This window comes from Branchiostoma floridae, chromosome 12 (assembly GCF_000003815.2).
Source record: "Branchiostoma floridae strain S238N-H82 chromosome 12, Bfl_VNyyK, whole genome shotgun sequence".
NCBI classification, from domain to species: domain Eukaryota; kingdom Metazoa; phylum Chordata; class Leptocardii; order Amphioxiformes; family Branchiostomatidae; genus Branchiostoma; species Branchiostoma floridae.
In genome coordinates, this window is record NC_049990.1 from 21,258,151 (window position 1) to 21,285,138 (window position 26,988).

At 41.5% G+C, this 26,988-nt stretch overlaps 1 protein-coding gene across 1 annotated transcript in view; it reads left to right on the top strand.

Annotated features, from left to right (window-relative positions):
- Positions 1–1,309: 1,309 nt before the first annotated feature.
- Positions 1,310–26,988, top strand: part of LOC118427184 (prokineticin receptor 2-like) — a 46,546-nt gene continuing 20,867 nt past the window's right edge. Inside the window, exons 1-2 of the mRNA XM_035836821.1 lie at positions 1,310–1,557; positions 17,697–17,894. Coding sequence (XP_035692714.1) covers positions 1,310–1,557; positions 17,697–17,894 — 446 coding nt within the window. The remainder of the gene's footprint in view (positions 1,558–17,696; positions 17,895–26,988) is intronic.

A 26,988-nucleotide genomic window follows, 5' to 3' on the forward strand; every position in this document is an offset into this window, starting at 1 on the left:
GTAAGGGCTGCATTTTTATGGCTAGACAGGACTATTGCTGTGATTTAGGAGTAAACATATTCATATGAATATATGAATATGAAGATATGTGAATTAAAATCATCGAAGTCAAATAAAGAAACATTATGAGTCTGAAAAACATGTACATTTGTTAGAAAAACATAGCTCCTCATCTGTGTTCGATAATTGAAACATGACTTGTATGTAACGCTGATAGGACATTCATACTGAAACCGAATTAGTAGGAATCAAGCAGAACCAGCCGGAATGAAAAATTTGTAAACTTTGCGCCACATTCGGGTGGGAATTTCAAATGGACCTTACAACCCCTTCACACGAGAGGGAATGAGCCGTCAGAATAACTATTCTTTGTTAATTCTGTAATAACTGTATTTGTAGTGCATCCTAGACGTTCTCACTGCATTCCAGATATTCTTTTGGCCACATCCTGGCAGGATTTTAAGTGGCTTGTCGTTTCGGTTCTCCATCGAATAAGATCAGAATGTTTAGAATAATGTTGGAATGCTGTAGAATGCGATCATACTGCAGTTAGAATACACTTTAAATGCCGTTCGATATATCTCCATTTTAAATTCACCTCGAAAGTTTTGTGCATCAAAAAACATTTGGGTCGACAGGCAGAAATAGGCAGAAATGTCTGAAAAGCAGTGGAAATTTCTAGAATGCGCTACAAATATCCAGTAATATACAAAGAATAGTCACCCTGATAGCATTCCGGCTGATTCCGCTCCTCGTGTGAAAGGGCCTTAAGTAGTGATCTGCAACGAATTCAATCCAGTTTCCAAGAGGAACTGTTACAAAAGAAGAAGATACACTTTTGACCAATAAAGCCGCTTTACACCTATACAAAGTGACTTAACCATTTTTCAATATCCACCGTGCACGTAGCGTATAAACGTGACAATCACGTGACAAGCGGGCGCTGATTGGTTGTCAGCGTAGAGACAGTTGGTTTCCCGACACGCCCACAGTGTTAAATGTTCTATCCCCTCCACCAATCAGACGAGGCTTAAGACTCTCATATAGCGAGGTTTATTGGATTCTGTACCAGACATCTGGACGCTCAACCGTTCTCCACATCTCCAGATTTTACATCTAGCTCAGCCGTGCATTTTACTTTACTGGAGAAACATCTCAAAAGACGCTTTTCCCCAAAAGGTGAGCCTTATCGATCTATAGTAGTGATATATCTGTGATGCTTGGTCATATATAATTTTCTAATAGAATACTCAATCTCTAAACCCATTTTGGTGAAAATTTTTAGGCCGACGTGTTGCCCTGTCGAGCCATGGCGTACAGCAATGAGACGGCGCCGGACTACTACGACGGCTACGACGGGACCTACGACTACTTCATCCCGGCGAACATGTCCCATCGCCCGCAGGGGGAGATGCAGGTCATCGAGGAGCTCCGCTTCAAGCTGCTGATCTCCCGCGTGGTGCTCGGGGTCGTCTACGGCAGTATCCTGTTCGTCTGTACCGTGGGCAACCTCCTCCTGCTGGTCGTCATGTACAGGTTCAAGAAAGCCAGGACCAGGTATGTGGAGGAATTCTCCTTACGTATTTCTATTCAATTTCCCATATTACTGTAAATGCATTTAAGTTCGCGGGGATTTAATTTCGCGGTAGCGGTAAAGAGGCTTTTCGTGGTGGTTTTAAGTTCGCTGTAGCACCATGCACTGCCATGGAAAAATGATCGCGGTGAAGCGACCACCGTGAAAACACCGTAAACCAGTGCGAAAGTTTCTGCATTTACAGTAACAGTATCTTCCTTGTAATGTGTATTTTGACATCAGAAAAGACACAGTGTAAGTAGTCCAGTGGTTAGCGCCCTTGCCTTTGGAACGAGAAGCCGTGACTTCGATTCCGGCTGTGTCGCTCACCCGACATGCACGCTACCGGAAAGGGTTGCAATCCTTAGGACGGGACGTTAAGCTGTGGTCCACTGTTCATTATGCTTGTCGTAAAGAGCTAAGGGAAATTTCCCGGTAGAATGAACCTGTAAATGTATATACCATCTGTCCTATCTGTAACGACCAGTGAAAGATTGTCTCTTCGGTGGGCTAAAAACTAGATCGATATCGCTTTCACGTTCACATCAGCATTTGTAGCTGTGGTTTTAAGTAAATGTGGTATTTCGTCAAGACACTTCGTGTCAGTTTAATAAAACATCTCACGGCTAATGATGTAAAGGAACAGTAATGTGAAAGATACCCGTGCCTTCAGACGACATTTCCAGTACAGCGCTCATGCTGACAAGGGAAACACTTCCTTCCGCCGATATGCCGATAATAATGTGCCCAAATGGACGTTTGCATGCAAGTCAGAAATGCCTGCATGGCAAGTCAGAAATTCAGATAGGGTAAATTCGGTGGCAAAGGACACTGCAAAGAAGAAAAACCCTTGCAAACATATCTTGCGGCTAACTTTTAAAGTAGCTAAAACAAATTTGTTGTATGTCCGGAAAAAAACGCCGTAAAATGCTCGACCAGTTTTTCTAGTTAGCTGTACTTGTATTGAATTGTTCTGCTAGTTCATTCTAGTGACGCTGAAGAAGAGTGATGGATTTCACTCGAAATGTCCGGAAGTAAATATCCGTTTTTTATCCAGTTGAAGAGATTGAATTGTATTTGAACATTGCTTTAAAGAAATCTGTATTTTTCTAAACAACTGATTCATGAGAATGCAGTTCTTGACTTATGTTTTTCCCGATGTTGCTTTTCTTTGTTATAAGAGAAGGGTCTTCATTAGTGCACCTTCGAGTCTTTCCTGACCCGAATTGGTCACGTAAATGTCATTCCTTCTTGTCTGTGGGCTTTTCTGTCCCTTGGAAATCTGAAGACCATTCTGTGCACGTCATCACTAATATCAAAGTCTTTCATATCTGTATCTGTATCTATATAGCCGGTATAACCGCCCTTCGGCGTAACACACCAGCTAATATGTCGCATGATACGCCCATTGCTTTCTTTCGAATACATTTGTCCTTGAGGAAAGAACACGGCTTTATGAAATTCGACCGGTTACAGCTAATTGTTGTAGCTCAAGGGGCAACCATTTTTAAAACCTAACTCAAAATTTGATTTCACCAATCTCAAAAACTCAGAATCTCAAAAGTATCCGTATAGAAGTGTTGCTTGTTGTGATTATTTTTTCTTACACTTATAAACTATACTGTTTCACTAATAGTGATGTTTTCGATAGCGTCTGTATATGTTTGTATGTGGATGCATAACTCATGAAGAGCTCAATGGATTGTAGTGATATTAAGTATGTGGGTAGATCTTGATAAGACCTCAAAATTGTTAGATTTCGGACCCCCTAGCGGCTTGTTATGATACTGCAGCAGAGCTTCCAGTTTTGATATATCGAGTTCTAGACATCCCATGGTCGTGTTTTTGAGAGGTAGACAGCTCCTTGGACAGAGAGTAAGTGTAAGGTTTATGTCCCCCGTTCTTACCGAATTAGAGTGGCAGAAGGCTACATATTGATTAATGTTAACACTTTCATGTCTTACCATCCACAGCCCCTTCAGTAGTGTCAATTCTCTAGATTTTCATAGGTTATACATATTGCCTTCATCTGTTTCATATCGTTTCATCAGAGCTAGCTACAAGTGGGTGATTTGCTACGTGATTTAACTACCATTCACGCATATAATAAATCCCTCCAGTAGACTTTGATGTCTATCCGCCGAGCAATTTACTTCTACCTCGCTTCTCATTGGTGTCGTGATGCCTTACCATTGATTAGATCAAGTCTACTATCTGTCAATCAAATTACATGTACTGGAAGGTTTCATCGACATGGTGGTCACGTTTCGCTGCGTTCAATTTCAATTACACTTGAGAAGGCTGACACGGTTTGAGATTGTAATTTCACCTTGGCGTGGAAGTAATAACGAAACTTGTAGAGGTGACCGTACCGCGGAGACAAACTATGTATTCTATGGAGTTGGTAGTCGACTCGTGAGCAGATTTTTGACAGGTTTTTGAAATACCAAAGATCTTTCATCATCCTTGTAAATACCGGTTGGAAATATTAAGGAAAAGCTCATGGGGAAAAGTAAATGTCGGTCTAATACATTTCCGTTCAATTCAAAAAGTAATTGAATTTGATCCAAACTAAATTACTAATACCAGTTTGACAACTTAAATTTGATATCTAATATCATATGATGATATGGTGTTACAAGATGCAAAGAACAAATTTAATTCTCGAAAGACATTTTGTTCTCGTTATGATAATATGTATAATGACTACAAAGAATGATCTTCATGTTGGTAATCGAAAATTTAGGTGAAACCTTGTACTTCGTTGTTTGTAAACTTTTCAATCTGTGACCCTATACAACCCTTCGAGATAGTGACAACAGTGGTAAAGCTCCGGACCAGTGAACTGTTTTTCGTTTGGCCAACTGATCCATACGTGTAATGAGCTGGGTAAAAGTTTTAATTTGCGATCGTCTTATCCTCTAATGGTCACAACTAGGGGTATGTACGGGTACAGAAAATTCAGGTCCAGGTACGGTCCAGGTTCAGAGGATCAGGTCCACGCCTGGACCTGGACCTAATTATCTGTGAAAACATGTGAATAGGCGATACTCAAAACAATGGTCCATTTCGCTGCAAATGACTCTGTTTGGTGGAGTATCCGACGTCCATTTGTGTTTCATGTTAACTGCCTCTGTTTTAGACCAGGTTTGACCGTAGAAAACTTGGTAAATGACTATCAATTCTCCTCTAATTCGCTCTTGCTATTTCCTTGGACCAATAAGCCTCAAATCACGAGAACGCCTGTCACCGTATTTGTACGTAGTGCCGGTATAATCTGTTCCTTTTGAAATCGATCCAACATCCGGTCCACTGATTTTTTTTCAGATCCGTTCTTCTGGACCGGTCCAAGAAGAAAAATTGGTTTTGTAGTCACAAACTGTATGTAGTGAAGCTCTTGAAAAATGTTTTTCTGCATCAAGCAACTTGTTCTACTAATCCATACGTGTAATGAGCTTGGTAGACTAGCATGCCCAGGGGTTATATCTGTTATCAACCGTATCCAGAACCACGCTCGGAGAAGAGTCATTCTTTAAAGCTTAACATACCATTCATCTGAACTTTATTTCCTTAAAGCAAGTGATCTCCGTAGATAACATAGACGGTACGAGAATAGACTGCACAGTAAGTCACCTACATGTACATGTATGTTACGGGATGGTTTGCATGGTTGTTCGTAACCGCACCGTTGTTCGTAAAACTTTCAATTTGCGACCGCGCTATCCTTCGAGAATGGTCACAACAGTAAGTAGTTAAGATACCGACCGGTGAATTGTTTTTTCCGTATCGGCCACCTTGTTCTACTGATCCATGCATGTAATAAGCTCGTACAGGGAACAACGTTATCGAGTTATCAACGTTATCAGGAACCATGCTCGGAGAAGAGTCATTCTTTAAAGCTTAACATACCATTCATCTGAACTCTGTTTCCTTGAGGCAAGTGATCTCCGTAGATGATATAGACAGTACGAGAATAGACTACAGTAAGTCACCTACAAGCATGTTACGGGATGGTTTGCATGGTTGTTCGTAACCGCACCGTTGTTCGTAAAACTTTCAATTTGCGACCGCGCTATCCTTCGAGAATGGTCACAACAGTAAGTAGTAAAGCTAATGCCCAAGGGTTATCGTGTTATCAACGTTATCAGGAACCACGCTCTGAGAAGAGTCATCCTTTAAAGCTTAACGTACCATTCATCTGAACTCTATTTCCTTGAGACAAGTTATCTCCTTAGATAACATAGACGGTACGAGAATAGACTACACAGTAAGTCACCTACATGCGTGTTGCGGAATGGTTTGCATGGTTGTTCGTAACCGCACCGTTGTTCGTAAAACTTTCAATTTACGACCAAGAATTGTCACAACAGTAAGTAGTAAAGCTACCGACCGGTGAATTGTTTTCCCGTATCGGCCACCTTGTTCTTCTGATCCATGCATGTAATGAGCTCGGTAGACTAAAATGTACAGAGGTTATCGAGTTATCAACGTTATCCGGAACCACGCTCGGAGAAGAGTCATTCTTTAAAGCTTAACATACCATTCATCTGAACTCTATTTCCTTGAGGCAAGTGATCTCCGCAGATAACATAGACGGTACGAGAATAGACTGCAGTAAGTCACCTACATGTATGTTACGGGGTAGTTTGCACGGTTGTTCGTAACCGCACCGTTGATCGTAAAATTGTCAATTTGCGACCGCGCTATCCTTAAAGAATGGTCACAACAGTAAGAAGTAACGTTACCGACCGGTGAATTGTTTTTCCGCATCGAACAACTTATCCTATTGATCCATGCGTGTAATAAGCTCGATAAAAGTTTCAATTTGCGACCGCGCTATCCTTCGAGAATAATCACATAAGTAAGTAGTAAAGCTACCGACCGGTGAATTGTTTTTCCGTATCGACCACCTTAAGCTTGTTCTTCTGATCCATGCATGTGATAAACTTGGTAGACTAGAATAACCAAAGGGTTATCCTGTTATCAATGTTGTCAAGCATCACGCTCTGAGAAGAGTCATTCTTTAAAGCTTAACGTACCATTCATCTGAACTCTATTTCCTTGAGGCAAGTGATCTCCTTAGATAACATAGACGGTACGAGAATAGACTACACAGTAAGTCACCCACGTTACAGATGACTTCCACCTAGACAAGGCAATTTTGTAGTTAGTTATCAAAATTCAAATTCCATCCCGAACAAAATGGTGCATCAAGCGGTTCCCAGATCCGTTTTTGTAGCCCTGGGCCACACAGCTTTGTACAATCGCAATTACAACAGGGAAAAAGGCTATTTGTAGTGGTGTGTGTTCAACTGCCATAGTCTTTCTCAAATGTACACCAAAAGGTAGTTACTCAAGCAACAAGCAACTGGATATGGTTTTGCAGTTGCTTGAGTAACTTCTTTTTGGTGTATCTTATTACCTGCATGTCTAACCTACATCGACGTTTCTCAAATGTATTCACTATATATATAATAGGGAAATAGTCTACTGGTAGTGGTGTGTATTCAACTTCCATTGTCTTTCTCAAATGCTGAGTGCTAAGCAGAGAAAACTGTGTATACCATTTTAAAGTCTTTGGTATGACTTGGTCGGGGATCGAACTCACGACCTACCGAATGCAAGGCGAACACTCTACCCACTTTGCCATTGCACCGGTGCGTCTAGTAAAAGGACTAGATAAAAGAACGGTACTAAAGTACACAACAGTAAGTCACCATTGTTATAGAAGGATTCCATGTGGACAACCTGCTCTTAAGATGTTATCATGCTGCTAAAATGTAGCCTTGAAACCAGTACTGAGAGATTGCCCCTTTCTTCTTTTCGAGAAATACACTGTCTTCCGAAAATGATAGTTGCAAAGAGGGCAACACGGACAAATCACACGTACAAGAACATATAACACAGAAGAAAGATAGCACAGGTGTAAATGGGAAACATAATAAAAGGGATTGAGTCGTTTCTTTCGGACAGCACTGCGATCACATGTGCGTGTTTCCAAAAGCTATCAGAAACAACCCAGCCGTGTTGAGTACAAGAACGGAGTTGCTTTGTTTGGTATGTATTCTAACTGCTCTTCGTGCCTAATTGCCTACGAAAATAGGGCCCCTGAAGATACTGAAATACCCAACGCCAGATGTCGCAGTCTGTGTTTACGTCAAATTGTATAGGCAGATGTTGAAGGAAAATTACCGCCAGTGCTACATAATAGAGAAGACTGATGAGAACCTAGACTCGTATGCACGAAAGATCAGGTTACCTCGTTGACTATACTGTAAGCGCAGATGTGTTCGCGCAGTTCTTTTGTGTTCGCACAAATTGAACATAGACACGACTTTTGAGCATTAATATTAAATACATGTTTGTAAATACTGTACAAGCAGTGGAAGACGAAACACATTTATAAGTGTTCATTTAACCAAACCGAAAGAATCAGAGGGAGAATTAAAGGAGCAACAAAGACATATCCCAACTTCCCCACATTCACAGACGAACTGAAAGCCACTTAAGCTTTCCTCTTAAAATCACAGAACAAACGAATTGTAGAAAAGGTGGGGTTTTCGTTTTCCGGAGCCTCTGCTTCCAACCAAGAAGTCATGAGGGTAAATGGAGTTAGATCAGTGACAGTTGATCACACCAGTACTGCCGAAATAAAGCGACTGTTCTGTCCGTCTGTAGCACCCTTCCCCAGCTGCTAGTCTGTACATGTCCGTACGGGCGCCACGGTTTCTATTACTTTAAAGTATATGTGGCGAACTACAGGGATATGGCGAACTCAAAACCACCGGCGGCGAGCACTCCATTTTTCCCTTCCGCGAATTTAAATGCATTTACAGAAGTACTTGCAGAGAGATTAAAGGCACACTAGAAATAAAGGCAAAACATTAACTGTCTGGATTATACACAGCGCTGCATTTCCCCCCATGGAATGTCATTCGCTTCTGTAAAGAGCTCGAGACCACATGGCGTCAAATTCAGACTGTGCAAATTATAACGACGCCATATTCAATCTACTGTCACACTAATAAAATACTACATTTATCTCCAACTAAACGAGAATTACTAGTCAAGAGTTGTAAAGTTATTGCAAAGTTACTTTGTTAATACGAACGTCATGCACCGTTAATTTTACGCAAAGCCAGCAGAGCCAATAGTTTAAGTCCAAAGACACGAAATTAAAACGTCGCTGGGGACGTTGGCATCCGGAGATGAGGTAGATTGGTAGTTTTTAATAACACAGAACATGAATGCCCCGAAATGAACGTCTGTAGCCATGGAAATTGGTTGCGTATACCCTGAGGGAGGGAGCGTGACGTTAGCGACGTTTCCGAAAACGTGCCTTGGCGAGAGACCAGATACGATACCTGTGAGAGGATGTTAAAAATCACAGAGACACTGTGGGGTCTTTCGGGATTCATATACGTAGAATCCCTCGTCATGCACCTTTTTTGTGGTCTATGAAAGTCGTTCGATTACAACCAGCTGCTGCAATTCAAAGGGACTATTTTCAAAAACCTGACGCAACTTCTAAATCGATTAATCCCCAAGCTAATCTTGGAGCTTCTGTAAGTCTTCTGGGATGCTTAATTTAAACTTTCTGATCATACAGCGCGCGGGATTGTTTTGTCGTTAACTGTGAGTTTCAAGATGACTCGAATTATATGTCTTTTAAAGACCAGAATAAATGCCGCAAGGAATTTATTACAAAGATAATACACAATCATTACTTTGAATAGCGTAGATGAAAACAAGATCAAGGGTACTTTGGTACGGGTCTTTATGGCCATTTGCTAGCTTTAATCTATCTCGTCTTTAAAACACACGTTTTGAACACACCATTTACAGCTATAGCACGCAAAGACAGCTGATGACTTTTCATATAGTTTGCCAAAAATAGCATACACCCTTTTTTCCATCTTAACGTGACATACTGAATTCTAAAACCGGAATACCAGTGACTAGGGGTGGGTACTGGTACAGGGTACCAGTACAAACCGTTTTCTATCTTATTGGACCGATCCAGAAAAAAACGGACCAGAAAAAAATTGGTAGACCGGATGTTGTACCTACTCTAATATGAACAGATTATTTTTTTCAGATAAAGGGTTGCAATGTGCGCTCAACAGATTAAGTACCTTCTGCAAGAAATGGAAACTCCAAGTTAATCTTAAGAAAACTAAAGTTATGATTTTCAACAAATCTGGCCGATCCTTCCGAAACCAAACATTCGTATTTGATCAAGATACCCTGGACATAGTACCTTCTTACTGCTACCTAGGCCTGACTATTACATCGTCGGGAAGTTTCTCCCTGACCAAGAAACAACTTTCACTCAAAGCTCGTAAAGCTATGTATAGTTTGAAATCTCTCATTCGCTCATCTGTCTCGCCAAAGTGCCTGCTAAAAATATTTGATTCTTGCATAAAGCCAATTCTCCTATATGGGTGTGAAATTTGGGGCACAGAGTCTATTAATGACAACTCTCCAATTGAAATTTCGCATCACCGCTTTTGTAAGAATATACTTGGAGTTTCCAGAAATTGTAGCAATTTAGCTTCTAGAGCAGAGCTTGGCAGATTTCCTTTAGACTTAGATATATCTGTGCGTGTTATTCGTTACTGGCTACGCTTATTACAAATGGATTCTCAAAGACATTTGTTACAAGCTGATGCCCTTTTGTATCAACACAAATCTAATTCTAATAGTCGTAGAAGAACTTTATTACAACGAGTGAAAGGAATTTTAGATGGTAGTGGCCACTCCTACCTTTTGTATTCATGTAACTCACTTAGTGATATCAGATCTATATGTACAATGATAAGATCTAGAATCTCTGATATGTATATCCAAACCTCTCGCCATAACTTGAGTATAGATACTGGTAAGCTAAGGTTTTATAAGACCTGTAAAACAGCACATACTATGGAAAAATACTTAGAATTAGATAATTTTGATTTACGCTCGGCAATCAGCAAAATTAGAATTAGTGCCCACCCTCTCGAAATTGAGAGAGGGCGGTACAAGAGGCTATCCGTGTGTGAAAGAATGTGCAAACAGTGTACGTCAAACGTGGTGGAAGACGAAACACATTTTATGTCAAACTGCTCTCTCTATAATCAAGAAAGAAAAGAGCTGTTCGAAGAGACCATCAAATTCCACCCAAACTTCCTCACATTCACTGACAAAAAGAAATCAGTTCTCCTTCTAACATCACAAAACCCACACATAATAAAAAAGGTGGGATCTTTCGTCTTCCACTGTCTTCGAAAAAGGAGTCGAACCCATTAACCCAGGATCTAGAGTTAGAATTTACTACCTTTAGACTAGAGTAGACACTTGTGTTTTTGTATCGTGTACATTTGTTTGAATCTTTTTATGTTAACTGCAATTAGCCCACGGGCAAGAATTTGCAATAAACTTGATTATACGATCAGGCATTCACACGTTTGGGGCTTACCGGTCAAAGAAAATAACACGAGCGAGTAGAGTAGAGTCTATAGTCATTTCTACCATGTTACCGTCAATCGTACAGTTAGCCTTGTAGGATTTTAAAACGCCAGTGGGAGTCGAAAAATCCATAAAACAGATTTCTTTGTTGTGAATTGGACCATTGTTGTGAGTATCGTTCATTTCACATACTGAATCAGGTCCGGGTTCAGGTCTGGACCTGATCCTCTAGAACTAACCGGGACCTGCACCTGAATTTTTTGTAACGGTACCCACCCCTACCAGTGACGGCATCATTGTACACGCGATGGACATCCCTTGTTCAACAAAAGTCTCGTCACGTTCTCATTGTAAATCACCCCACATTACCTTCAAGCAATTTCTGGCGGCCATCTGGTCCATTAAAGTTAATTGGTTAATGTTGACCTGAAGAATAGACCTTCAGGAGTAAGCCGTATAAAGGTCTAACAAATAGCAAACACATTTTCATTATACCCATTTATTGTCTGTTGACCTGGACCAACCTCCGACATGTATATGGCACGGACACGGGTGTAATGGAGTTATCCCAATGGCAACATAAAATACGAAATCCAAAGTTCGTACAAAAAATGTTTTACTGACATGTGAAGAAGACGGTTGTGCAAAGCAGAAAGCTGCTCCATGATTCTCCTCTTGTTTTTAATATTAGATAAGAGACGAGTTTTGATAACAGCATTTTAACATAAAAAAGGATATTTTAGAACGGCCGAAGTTGCAATGTTTAAAGGTTTTTTTAGGCAGAGGCAAGTTTTTATAACATAATGCTACAGCATATGCATCTTCACTACAGATCAAACGTATTGAAGATCAAACATTTTAGTGCGCCGAAGTTGTAATGCTGTCATGCAACTTAGCGTGCGCATTCTAGTGGACAGCGGCCCTGCTTCCGAAACTAGAAGCCGTAACTTCGATTCCGACTGTGTCGCTCATCCGACATGCACGATTTTAGAAAGGGTTGCAATCTTTAGCGAATTGGTTCACTGTTAATTGTGCTTGTCGAAACGAGTATAAAAGCTTACATAGCGTCTGTCCTCTCTGTCACGACCAGTGGAAGAATAGCACTTGAGTACAAACTGGATCGATAGCGCTTTCACATACTGTCTATATTGCAAAGACGAGACGCCTGCACAGAGCGAATGCGAAGCAATTATTTCTTCAGCATGAAGGACATGTTCATCCTCCTACGCAGGCACATCCAACAGCGAAACCGCCTGTCTGGGTATACCCTGCTCTTTCAACCGTCACTCTTAGTTCCTGTGGACGTCCCCCCCCCCTAAACCAGCTGTCAGCCAATCAGAGAATATGCCTTTCTGTTTGCAAAGGGGCTCTCATATATATAAGGGTAAGCTCATTAATATTTATAAGCAGGGTGGTCAGGAACTAAGGGTGACGGTTGAAAGAGCAGGTTACATCCAGACAGGCGGTTTCGTAGGAGGATGGGACATGTTTGGATATGCTGCCCCTGACCTGGCAAAGTTCTGCAAACATTACCAATTCAGTAAGCTGGGACTTACATTGAAACTTATCTTGCGAAATTTGACCTTAATTTCTCTTCCCCTAGTTCGTCTTTTGATAAGCTGTCTCCTGGGAGTTACGGTATCAGTGTAATGGGAGTCTAAAGCGTTATCTCCTTAGTGAAATTACTTTTGGTCATAAATTTTGCTACCATGGTGGCTAATATCATGGCAGTGTGGTATGATGCCGCCAACAAGCCTACTATCATCATAATCCGATTGTGACCTGATTCTAGCAAGGCCGTGCTTTCAAATTCTAGCTTTAATCAACTTAAGCTACATTTAATGAAAATAAATGTTATTGTGTTTACAGGTAGGCGCTGCACATATTTCAAAATCTTCTCATGTATTGTATTCGCCAGTGTAGCCCATTATTGTTAACGCATATTCTCCGTAAACGGAAAAGAAATGAACCATAAACCAAATCTTTGAACGTGCGTATCTAAGCTACAGAAACAGGATATTAAGGACCACGTCACGCAGTATTACTTTACTTTCAAGACTTCAAAAACTTCACGTAGGAGAGATATACGCACTGTCGGACTACTTAATTAAAGGTGGTATCTCACTACACTTGGGGCACCGGTGTGGCACTGCGGGGTTCGTTTAGCCTCCTTCACCGGCGTAAAGTTTTTTTTTGGGGGGGGGGGTGAACCGGGAATACGCCGGGCAAGGAAATATGCCGGAAATGGAAAAATGCCGGGAAAGGCATATATACCGGGAAGCTTGTACGCCAAGGCTCCCAGAGACGCCGGTAAAGGAGGCTAGGGTTCGTTTTACGTTTACTGCGGCACTGCTGAGTTATTTTCGCCATTTTTTTAAATAATCTAGATATTTCCTAATACGTAAAACTATGACTTAGAAGAAAAAAAACGTATCTCTGAAATCCGTTGAGTAATCTTTAGAACTCTGTGGTGCCGCACGGGTAGTCTCTACCAGACTCCGGGTCGCTGGGAAATCGTAGAAATGGAACAAATAGAGGAGTAAGCCGACCAGAGGAGTGTAGCCGGCTAGGGAACAGCACGCGACCTACGGAGGTCGTAGTCGTGGGTCTCGCACTGTTCCCTATCCGGCTACAGAAAGCCGGAATCTGATAGAGACTACCGCACCGGTGCCAAAAGTGCATTGAGATACCACCTAAAGTAGTGCCCTCTCTGCCTCAAGCTAGAGATAGTACCATCAGTTCAATCAGTTTTGTCCCTTGAGATAAAACACTGAAGCTTTTGACCGATACGCCCTTCACACGAAGATTGTCATCTGACTAACTAGATAAAAGCTCATGTACCCCAAATGGACGTCTTGCTTTGCTTAGTAGGCTTTGGCAGAGGAACAAAAGGACAGAAGGCAAAGCTTTTATCACGGTTGTTTTAACGAGGTTGTCTGACTAAAAAACACAAAACACACAAAGCGTACTAAAAAGTTTAAGTTTTTCATCGATGAAGTTCGTCGATCGCTCTGGCGCTTGTGACCGATACGCTCTTCACACGAAGATTGTCATCTAGTAATAATAACTAGATAAAAGCTCATGTACCCCAAATGCACGTCTTGCTTTGCTTAGTAGGCTTTGGCAAGGAACACAAAAAGACAAAGCTTTCAGCACAGTGTTTTTGAACAAGTCGGCTAGACTGGACGTTCTCTTTGATTAGAGTCATGCTTTGTCTGCCGTGAAAGTTTTGTAGCACGGTTAGATATGGAGTTATATACTGCAGCAGCAGAACACAGTGGACTACTACTATATATGGAGTTTGCCATTCATTTTTTCTGGAGAGCCATGCATGATTTTGTTTCACCCATGAACATAGGTATTGTTGTGGGTGGATTTCATCCAGAATGTACGGATCCTTGATTCTACCGGGGAAAGCATTTACAAGACATTTACATTTACAAGATATGAATGAATGAAGACCTTTATTGTACATTCATACCCACTGGGTTTAGTACAGGTCACAACAAATGATACAACATGATATCATGATACAATGAATCTACACTACTCAAGGATCGTATTCTACTGCGTACATTCGGCTTCTTCTCGTTTCTTTGTGATATTGAAAATGTAAGAACAGATATGCTTTATAAGTAAAGGTTTGTCTAGATTCATAAGGAATATAAATTTGTCTATATTACTTAGTTGTATGAAGTGGGGGAACATGGATTCTATTAGTCTGTAGAGTTCAGCTCTCTCTTTCTTGTACAAACTACATTCTACTACAAAATGATGTTCGTCTTCTAACTTATCTAGATTGCAGTATCTACATATTCGTTGTTCTAGAGGAGTGCGGTTATGTCTTCCGGTTTCGATGTGTAATTTGTGGCAACTGACTCGTAGTTTTGTGACGGCCGTCCTGTGCCGAATATTGTCAATATCCAGGTATTGTTCCACATTATAAGTGGACTTGAACAGTCTGTAAGACCTCAATTTGTTTTTTAGCGGATCCACCTTTGTTGTCATTGTGTATCTCTCTCTCTCTATATATATAATACTTCATGCCACGACAGGGGCTGTTTTTTTACATAGTTTTTGATGACACTGAAAGACCAATAGATTATCATATTCCCACTTTAAGCGAAGCCAGCAGAAATTGTATTCGTGGCCTTTCCCGATAGTATTTCTTTTCTTCATATTCACGTAAGATGAACAAATCACATCAGTGTCTTCTGATCCCTGATGAAAATAATTTTTCAATCATTAGAAAAAATCTGATTGAAGGGCTGACGATAGCTCAGAAATTAAATCATCGATGGGGAGAAAAACAAGCCATGGAAAAAAGATCGATGTGATTTTCTGAAAGTTCTAGTCTGAATGTGAATTAATTCCATTGTACTACTTGTACTGATGTACATACTACTGGTGTCATACAGTACGATGTTTTGTGCACAGCTCCAGATTTTCCCTTTAAGCTAGGATTATTTTGAAAAGGACAGCGCTAGTTGCTACTAGACATCGTACTTTAAAAAGAAAGAAGCACTTTTCAGATACCGGTTGAGCCAATTCAACTGTTAATGTATTAGTACCAATGAAAGTCCGATAAATCAAAGTTGTCATCATAACAAAGGTATGAAATTAAGATAGCCATGGCACAGAGAACGAAGTAAAGGAGATAGCAGTACGTAGGCGTCGATGAATCATTGCATTTGTGGTACCTTTACCATGCAAATATCATGCAAAACGGCAAGAATGACTAAATAGCCACACAACATACAAAGCGTAAAAAGTTTTTCATCGATGATCGAACGCTCTGTCTAATCGCTTGGAAGCAGCGACACCACCTACGCGCCACAGCTTAAGTGATATAAACCCTTAAGAGCAGCAATTTCTAACAGCTATTTCTAACTTTGTTTTGATGTCTGTGCCTAATGACAAAATGGCTTCGATCCTCACACCCACTGGCAAATTCCTTATAAGTAGTTGAAAATAGGGGATGAAATTGCTTTTGGAGAAGTGCATTTGATGTTGTAGCGCTTTTTCTGATCAGCTAAGATGCTCACAGAGAGTCAGCTACTTCAAAAGTCATTTATGGAAAATTTGATCAGGAGTATGGTGCTGGCTGTAAGTGCTCATTGCTCTAAAGGAAATCGTTACAAATATGGTTGCCTGGGCTGTTTCTGATTGACGTCAGTACAGAGTTTGTGGAGAAAAACAAGCCGAGAAAATAGATTTCCCGAATGTTCTGTTTTGAACAAACTTATGGTAGTGGTGATTGAATCAAAATGACGTGCGCTGGTGTTATTTTATTAAGACTACCGCAGAAATTGTGGAAGTGACTATACTGCTCTGACATGAGATATATTCAATTTCGTTTTTCATAGTCATGCTGTACTGTGCGATGTACGTTTGCTGTAACCAGTCCCTTTCTACATTGGATTATAACTAGTCAAGACAAGTTAAAGCAACGTAATCTAGATATGGCTCGTTGAGCCGTTATGACTGCTTTTGAACAACGTCTAGTAGAGGGGGGGGGGGGGTCACGGATAACTAGAATCAATTATACCAAATTGCTAATGGTGTGTTGGAAATGACGATACAGTTGACAATTCCTGAGTCCGTCCAGCGATTAAGTCATGTCTAGTGTCCATGTGGTGGTTCTGTGGATAATTAAAGTCTTGGTGACCTATGTTTACGAGCGTCAATATGATAAAACCATTGAAATAATCACACAACATATCCATTTCATTACACGAAGATAAGAAAGTTTGTCGATCGTTTGTACCCCACAGTTGAGTTGCTAGTTCCTAGTGTCACATATGGCAGAAGGCTTAATTGCTATTTCAGTAGCAGTGTATATTTCTACAGGGAGAAATTGACAGCCAAATTGCTTCTCCCTTAACGCCCTCGAGGCTTATCCTCGAACACGGTCCCTATATTACCTCCCGTCCGACAGACGGCTGCATGCAACCCTATCCAAGATGCCCTTCGCAGGATATAACCGGTGTTTCCCAGCAATGCTGGAATGGCGTCTCGGAAAGACATCAGTGGAAGTCCTGGTTCCAACTAAATCAAAACAGGAGCTCAAGTGAGTCTGCTATCATATGAGCATCCGTAGATAACAAAGGAGATATAATCAAACCCGGTTCCCCATATTACGTCCCTTCGGCGAAACATAGCCCCGTCCGAGATTCCCTTGGCAGGATTGAACCGTGGTCTCCAGAACAATAACTGAAGGGTCATCTCGGAAGGACATCACAGTTGAACTCCCGGTTTAAACTAATTGAAAACAGGAGCTGATAAACTGCAAAGTTGCTACCAATTGAGCTACACGGACATCCCCAGATAACACTATATCCTACTCAGGCACAGTTCTGTGGAATAGTTTGAGAGAGAAGTTGAGGCAGGACCTTCAGTCATTACTTTCATGGTGCGACGAGAAATTATCTAACCATGGCTGACTATGTGAAGATGTACTGATATTATGTTGAAATACTTAGTATTTCAAAAGTGGTTATTGAATATTAAACTGCAAATTACTGTGTGTACTATAAAGAAGGAAATACCTCCTACAACCTTGAAGTCTTGAAAAGAAACGGCCGAAGATCTATCAACGTGAAGGTTATGTAAAGGTCGACAAACAAAAGCATACATACAAAGGAAAGAGATAATCAAAAGTTTTCTGTACTTGCAGAGCAAATCGCCTCCTGGTCAACCTGGTGTTGTCGGACCTGCTGACGTCACTGCTGTGTGTGACGTTCAACATTGACTACTACGTGGTGAGGGGCGAGGACTGGGTGTTCGGGGCGCCCATGTGCGCAATCGTCAACTACATCAAGACCGTGAGCCTCTACGTGTCCACCAACACCCTGGTCACCATGGCAGTGGACAGGTCAGACGACTTTAAGTGTACTTTAATTACAAGTTTGCGACAGCAAAAGCTATACTGTATTCGTTAAGGTTCCTTCCATGGGTGCCACCATTTTGTTTCACAAGAGAAAGGCGTATGATAGGGAAGGGTGTTGCCATTTCGATGTGTTATATTGACTTTGAATGTTATGAGTGTACTGTTAACGTTGCAGTCTTGTTTCCTTTGTGTGTATCTCCAAAATATTCAGTTGCGCGTATATCCAAAATGTCGTCCAGTGAGTGTTTTCGGGAATTCAAATGAGTAGATTTTTTTCTGTTGCTGCATCAGTCAACATACCATGTCTTTTTTTTAAACAGTACATGTACGAAGTTGTTCACAATGAGTCGAGACAGGTCGAATTACTAAAACCACTGCTATTTTTGCATTTGGTCGAAGATGGAGTGAAATATGCCGTGTTTTCTCGCGAGCAAATTTCGCCCTGTCTAGTTTCAATTCAAAGCTACTCACAAGGTGAAGGAGATCGAATTGCTAAAACATCTACTTATGCTGTAGGTGAGACCATGTCAAAGAGGTACAGTAAAAAATACATCTCTGACGCACAGTCTGCAGACAAACACGTATAACATCACTTGATTTTAAATTCGGAAGTATGTGCACGTATCTCAAGCTTGGTTTATTATTCTAAACGGATCCGTTTCGTCTCTGAAAATATTCCAGTTCAACCCACACGGTGATAATGACCGTTAGAGATTTATGAAGGTCAAGTTTCTGTGTATTGATCATTATATTTATCAGCAAGCTCAGTTGAGGAAGGGGCATAAAGGTCCCGCCCTGAGAGACTGCTGCATGGATACCTACTGTTGCCCACGAGAGTTATATAAGCCATAATGTGATGAATGGACCTTCTTTACAACGGCTTTCAAACAGTTTAATCAAAACATTCGGCCTCCCCGGGCGACATTCAAAGATCACATCTTGCCAACGCAAAAACTTGTGTAGTATCGATTTGCGATTGCAGCGAAATGTGCCATGTTCAGTTATATTACCTAGTAGAGTGTATGTAGCAATGAATAATACAATCTTCTCTGTCTGTGCTTCATTGAAGCTTCCAAGAAGTCACTAGCCTTCTAATGTCTTTGGTCCAATCAGTCTTTAAACAAAGAGACCTGCGGCGAAATCAGGGAAAAGAAGATGGTATTTCTACGTCTCTTGTGTTCAATCACTTGGGGCTACGTTGACCAATGGACCTATTACATTATCAGTGGAAGCTAGAACGGAACCAGACCTCTTTGATGTGACTCCCCGCGTAGCTTCCACCGGTAGATGGAGAAGCATCAGAGGCAACAGATAAACAGAAGAACGGCTTGACATTAAAGAATAAATGAGGAGGAAATAACTTTAATCAGTCGTTTGCCTTTGTGTGACACAAATGAAAGGGGCATGTAGATTCCAAATGGTCAACGTAGCCCCAAGTGATTGAACACAAAGAGACGTGAAAATACCATCTTCTTTGCCCTGATTTCGCTGAAGGTCTCTTTGTTTAAAGACTGATTGGACCAAAGACATTAGAAGGCTAGTGACTTCTTGGAAGCTGCAATGGAGCACAGGCAGAATAGAATGTATTATTCATTGCTACACACACTCTAATAGGTAATAAAAGTGAACATGGCATATTTCGCTGCGATATTTCCCATTTGATAACAAGACAAGTGGAAAACAATAGCTGCATATATATATAGATGTTACATATAGTTTGACGTTAGGTTGCGTCTGTTTGGAGGATCATGTAACTGAAACAAATGAGGGATAAGGTTGACATTTGGGTGTTCATATCTAAAGTACAAGAATATAAAGGAAGTGTGTAATCTTAAAAAAATGATTTTCGGACGTTTTTCACTCGCACACTTTCGCAAAGACGTCAGTCTTGGCGTCAGTCGCATGATCTTGATGATTTCGAGCGGAAACGCACGAAGGACATATCACCTTAATGGGGACACAGTCGAAGGGAAATCTGTATTCCAAATGGCACAGTTAAATCTGTCATGCGTGATGTTCAATATGGATCACAGCAATAGCCATTCTAGCAATAGTCATCAAAGTGCGCAATGCATATAGAACCCAAGGTTTTTTTGTGGCGAATTAGGGACAGGTACTTCTAGTGAATAAATCTTTGCTATTCTCTGTAGGCATTAGATTCAGTTGTTGTGGTGATAAAGGTACAAGACATATGGGTGGTGGTAACATGTCATTGATTCGAATGCGTTCCATGACGCTCCCCCAAAGTATGGCATTTATCGCCCACACGTAATTTCCGGCCATATGGCATTTACCGACGGGGTGGTTTTTCGTTTTGACGACGCACCTCACCGTTAAACGCACCGCTGGTGGCGGCAATCTGTTGATGGGCAAATACCACAGTTAAGGTGGCATCTCACTGCACTTGGGGCACCGGTGTGGCATTGCGGGGTTCGTTCACTGCGGCACTGTTGTGTTATTTTCGCCGTTTTTTAAATCATAATTTAGATATTGTGTAATACGTAAACGTATGACTTAGAAGACAACAAAGTGCACAAAACGTAAGAAAATTCGTTTTTTCATCTCTGAAATTCGTTGAGTAATCTTTCCAACCCCACAGTGCCGCACCGGTGCCCTAAGTGCAGTGAGATACCGCCTTCAGACCTGTCCATATGTAAGCATGTTAAGATACACTAAAACAAGGCTTCATAATAAAATTACTAGCCCTGATTTCAATCTCGAAAATTCTTCTTCACCAGACAGAAAGTCACAAGGGTCTTCTTTATAGCTAATCATTTAAAGAAACAGGAGGTTATTTAGCTGCGGCTGTGGCATTTGCCGACAGGGTGATTTTCGTTTGACGACGCCCATCACCGTTTCACGAACGACTGGGGCAGCTATCTATAGATGCGCAGATACCACAGATAGACCATAGGGGAAAATGTTAAATACACTAAGACAAGGCTTCGTGATAAAAGTGCTAGCCCTATTTTCAATCTTGCAAATTCTTCTCCAACAGACACGGGTTTCTTTATAACTAACTATTCAAAGAAACAAGGGGTTATCCGGCTGCGGCTGTGGCATTTACCGAAGGGGCGATTTTCATTTGACGACGCACTTTGCCGTTTTATTCGCGGCTGGTGGCAGCTATCTACCGGGTATTGATGGACAGATAACACAGATAGACCTGTCCATAGGTAATCATATCAAAATACACTAAAACAAGGCTGCAGAGAGGTACTATCCCTAATTTCAATCTTGAAACTTCTTCTCTTACAGACAGAAAGTTTCAAGGGTCTTCTTTATACCCATTTAAGGGAGCAGTGTTTATCCAGCCAATAAAAGCTCGCTCTATGGAAGAAAAGAAAGAAAATAAAAATACTTTTGACCCAAGTTTTATTTCTGCTGTATTCACCCACAGCTCAGATCAGTCCACCCACGGGACCCAATAACTCAAATTTGTCCCTACGCAAACGGGTGAACAGAGCAAATTTTGACCAAAAGGGAAAGCTTCGACGCTACATGTTCCTTTTAACCCAACAAGTCTCCAGATTGAACCAAAATTATCAAGGAAAAGGAGGATTTTAGGTGGCACTATTCCCATTTTGAACCCTCTACCGCGCCACTCAACTGTAATGTCAGCCCTGATGGACAGAGTTCGTGTCCGGAACTGCCCGATCAACCGCGACACAGCCATCAAATTGCAGCCCGCACACGTCATAAAAACCCTTTTATGTGGACTTCTATATAGTCACGTAGGAGGAATATAGCTTCAGCAAAAACATCCTCGTCACTTGTTCCTTAAAGGAACAGGGGGGTTATACAGCTGCGGCTGTGGCACTTACCGACGGGGTGGTTTTGTTTGACGACGCCCCTCACCAGTGAGCATAAGATAGCTAGTTTAATTCCAATTACCTAAATGAAATATTGAATAAAGAAAATAAGTTTTTTTTGTCCGTTACAATGATAAAACACAGTAATTTTAAAGTAGAACATAATTAGTACATGTCATTCTTGTATAGGACTGTTTAGCCATAGCCGAAGATCAATTTTACCATGGTCAACAGTACAATACTGACCGAATGAGGCCATATATATTAATATTGCAAGTAGCTAGACGGAATGTATGTGCAGGTGCAAGACATCACCAAAACAACGATCCACACAGAGGGCAGATATATCGATTAAAACATCATTTCTAAGGTTATTGACCGAAGGAAAATTCCCCATCCCAAATAACTGCCTTCTAATGGAGATAGAATAGTGACAGTCGTTTCCCAGCTTATTGAATGTCATCTTTAATAGAGCCACTTTCAATCTTTCATCCTGACGAGCTTCATCTAACTCCTACGGGAAGCAATTTTGTTATCGGTAAAGCTATTACCCGCCTCATTTGCGATGACGGCAGTTCGTCTAACCATGGTCTGTCGTGCCTCTGATGAGGTTTTGTACATGTCTATCAGAAATAAGGCCATGTTGATTTGATTATATGGATGACATCCGCGCGCGGCCGTTTCCAACAAAAACCGTTTTCAAACATGAGGTAAATCATGCAAAGCAGCTGTGAAATTAGCAAATGTATGACGTACTATGCAAATAAATGGATGCTAGTTTGTAGAATGCCAAAGTCGATTCCAGTGTCAAAGAAGATATGTAAGAACAAACATGAAGACTTGATTATGGAAAAGTTAAACTGCAATTTCTACCCAAAAATTTCGACTGGACAGCTCCAGTCTTTGTCAAGGAATGACTTCTACCAACACAGATGAACTTTCAAGTGAAGACTCTATCATTTAGTATACCATTCTCAGTCATTTGACTCTGTTTTGCCTTTTTTTCGCACGCTCGCATCAGTTTTAGGGTTTCCCAGTAGATGTTATTCATACAATCAAGTCGACATGGCCTAACTAGAGTCGCGGGAAAAACATGAAGATTGATGACGTTATCCGTGCAGTTATCTCATCGGGTGGCCATGCAGCTATTGACTGTATTATACATTATACTTTGGCCAGTTTCAAATCCAATCTGTCTAACAAGTAAGATCGTGCTGTTTTAGACGGGTTAGAATGACACCCTGCTGACAAGGTGCCAGGTATACAATGGGTTATCGATTCAAACCAGGGCGGTAGAAGACGTGGCCACATTCTTGTACCCAGTGAGGTTATATATGATAAACCTGACCGCCGACAACAACCATTTCCGTCACAAGACATATACCGTTTGTACAACACAGCCACATCATCTCCATGGATGCGATACGTTAGTGGTACGTTGCCGTCTGACGCCTACGACGTACCGGCAACGTACAGTGAACAGACATATGACGGTGCAGCAACAGGCGTCAACGAACACCAATACTTTGGTTGAAATGTGGTGATGTTATTTTTAAAAGTAAATAAAAAAAGTGGCAAACTGAAATACCATCACCTTGCCGTCAACGTACCGTAGTCCAGTGATGAGATTTGAGTCCGCTTTGCTGAATGTTTCTCGGTGAAGGTAATTATTCTTGCACAGTTGTTGACTCTGAGTATAGAACCTTTGTTCTCTTTGCATCTGGTATGTTATGTGTCCGTAGAGTGGCAGAATGTAAGCGGGAAAATGATTGCAAAGGTCAGACTTGTCGGTGAAGCAGGAAGTAGTGTTCAGAGGTGGAAGAACATGTCGGTAATCAGAAATGCCAGTGCAGTTCATGATAGAAGAGGCTACCTATTCACGGGGAGGTATTGTCTTTTACCTGTCTGTATTTTTGCAATTACTACATTTTTTCATACGCCTAGTCACGTCCAACATAGAGTGATCAATGGATACGCGTATCAAATGTTAACCCAAAACGTATTTGCATAATCTAGTACGAATTTCAATCAAACAAAGGCATACGAGAAACTCTTGATATTTGCATTTTTTGTGAGATCTTCTAACAGTTGTCCTACTTTTGGATCAGTTGAAAAGTTACTGCCTTTAAAGAAGTAATTACGATGCTCTGTTGGGAGAAAGATAGCCGCAATCACTTCTCAATAGCCACGGTCGGTGGACTCCAGACAGCAGCTCTGTTTCACATACTTCATGCTTGCCAACCGTGTCAGGAACTACGAAAGTTCGTACCCATGAAATTACACCTTTTCTGGAGCCTTATGAACCTATCTATTACATCTAAACGGCTGCTGGGTGGCTCTTTCAATTGAGCGCTGGCACGAAGTGTCTAACGTCGTATCGAAGACTGTTATGCAAAAGATTGAAACTGTATTTCATGGTCAGTCACGGCAAATTCAGCACTAAGAGGAGGATCTCAGGCTAACAACATCATTTCTTGTATAATTACAAAGACGATGGTCAAGACAACATTATAAATATCGTCACTATGTACCATTCCAAGCCGAGATGGCAAACATTCAGTCGTTCGTTATTATCATTGCTACAAAAATCCTAAGACTTGTAAAGCCAGGGTAGACTAGATTCACAAAGGAAGTGAATTGTGAAGTTATCGATCTTTTTTTGCCAAACTTTGTTTTAAGCCCTACTTTTCCTGAACACATGATGGCTGTCTGTGACCAGGGCTTCATTGGGGTTTGGACGCGAACATAACCGGACAATAGTAACGGAGTACGAGGCCGTAAAACCCCTTTGTAATTGCCTGTAAACTTATCGTAGTATTTCTGGAGAATTCTATTCAATTCTATTCAATTTTACCTTGATATTCAGCACCCACTTGTGAAGGAATATGTTCGCGGTGGTTCGCGGTTTTCGCGGTGACCACTTCACCGCGAATTTAAAACCACCGCGAACATTTTTCTATCATGATATTAGATTGCAGTCTATGGTGTTACCGCGAACTTAAATCCACCGCGAAAAGTCCTTTTTCCCGCTACCGCGAAATTAAATCCCCGGGAACTTAAATACATTTACAGTACGTGATCTACGTATTCTCATGACTCTCAGTTTACCGCATTGCAGTTAAATTGCCGTCGTTAATCACTGTAGTACGCACATGCAGTAATATAACCTGTGATCGTGTTTGGAGAATACTTAGGATCGCCTCACATTGAATACGCAGTCGGGGGTAATTGTCCGACCTTTGGGTAAGACGTGACCAGACACACACTGCTGCTTGGCCGTTGATAAAACGTTTGGTGGAGTTTGATTTGACCGGGAATAACCTCTTTGTTCGTGTATCAGTGCACCAAGTGGAATGTGTGTATGCGTGTGCAGCGGTAAAAGGCTGAAGTAGTATGAAGTAGAAGAACTTTATTGCACAACACACAAGTACAAGAAACAAAGCAAGGCATCTACATAACTACAGCTCTATAGCTTAACTTATCTAGCTCATACAGGGGTTGTTGTACAGTATGGGATAAGATTTTTACAACCAATGGGGGCTCTTATACAATCATTGGAGAAATTTCTAACGTAGATAACGGCCATAGTGAACATCAATACGACAGAATTGCCTTTATGAGGCCATACGAGGGGCGGTCAATAAGTAATGCCCCTGACCCATTTTCCATAGAGGAGATTAATGAAACTTGGCACAGTTATCAGTCTTTCTCTTCATAGGAACCACCCAGAGTTATGCATTTCTCCCATTGTTTGATGCAGCTCTGGACACCGTTTTTGTAGGACACCGCAGGTTGGTCCTCCAACAGATGCCTCATCAATGGCAGAAGAGGGACGACCAGGTCTGGGAGCTGTTTCCACAGACTTCCGGCCATGTTTGAATTCAGGATGCCAGCGTTTTACAAGGTCATATGATGGGGAATCATCACCATAAGTTTTTTTCATTTCATCAAAAGTCTTTGGTGTGCGTCCTTTCAAATACAAAACCGGATCAATGCGCGACACTCAACTGGTTCCATTTCACACCTGGTCCATTTCGCACCTGACTCAGTTCAAACACCAGTAAATAAAAAAACACAATTAGTTCAGAGCTGTTTTTTGCAACATAACCTATAAAGATATGAATCATTACACATACAAAATTTCATCTAGATCAGACTACTGGAAGTGGGTCAGGGGCATTACTTATTGACCGCCCCTCGTAGATGTTTGTGGTGTACTGCCTTACGACGAGTAGGTACACGCTTCCGAAAACAGGAATCGAAAATCTGTGTAATTTTTCTGTAAAACCAGACCATTAACGCCATTGTCCAATCTTTCCCTTTCTTTAGGTCTTAGGTGTAACATGTTTTCTCTTAGCCTGGACACCATACCCCAAGCTCAAAAATATCTTTCGTGTTGGGGTCTGGCAGGATGGCTGTAGAAATGTTCTCGAAGGCCCTTGATCAGAGGGAGGAGAACCTAGGATTGATGACCACCCTCACCCCAGGTAGCCAGCTACAACACACCACAGTTTGTCAGCAGGCTATCACATTAGCGAATCAGGTACTTGGTGGTCACTGTTATGGATTCAAAAAATACAGTTGGGGTCTTTAACCAATCATGGTAGGGGTGTAATTACCTCCTGCTGATCCTCCTGCTGTTCTATTGGTGGAGTTTTTTGCCCACTATAAGGGGCAAAATTGAGAAGCCGGCCTATGTCATCCGGCCAGACCCCTGCACGATAGATACTTTAGATCGGGCTGGGGTTTGGTAACCAGGTTTTCTCTGGGCCCTCTTGATAATTAACTTTACTTTTATAAGTTGAATGAGCAACCAATCCGTTCGACGATAGATGAAACAGATGACTAGATTAAAGGAAAAGCTTTTCTAAGAACAAATTGTTCACCATGAAGACTGAGCTGGCGTAAATGGGCTCGGATACTCGCCGGATTTGACACTAGCCATGCCCGTGGAGAAGGCGATTTACACGACTTTCCTCACTTTGACACCCAAAATTGGCATCTGACTTCGTTTGGGGAGGTGAAAGGCAGTTGGAGGAGAGGGATGGGCTCCGCCTTCCTATACCGTGCCTTAAGCAAAGGGCACAACCCGACGTGCGCATGCGTGCAATTTGTCCGCACGTTTTGTTGGGAGGCCACGTCCGCCACGTATTTCTGAAAACGTTCAGGCTGTACAGGGTAGGCGCGTCGCCCGTACTGGCACGTACGAGTGCGAATTCGCAGCCCGATGGCGCACAACGTTTTGCCTGCACGTCTGCGTGTCTGCG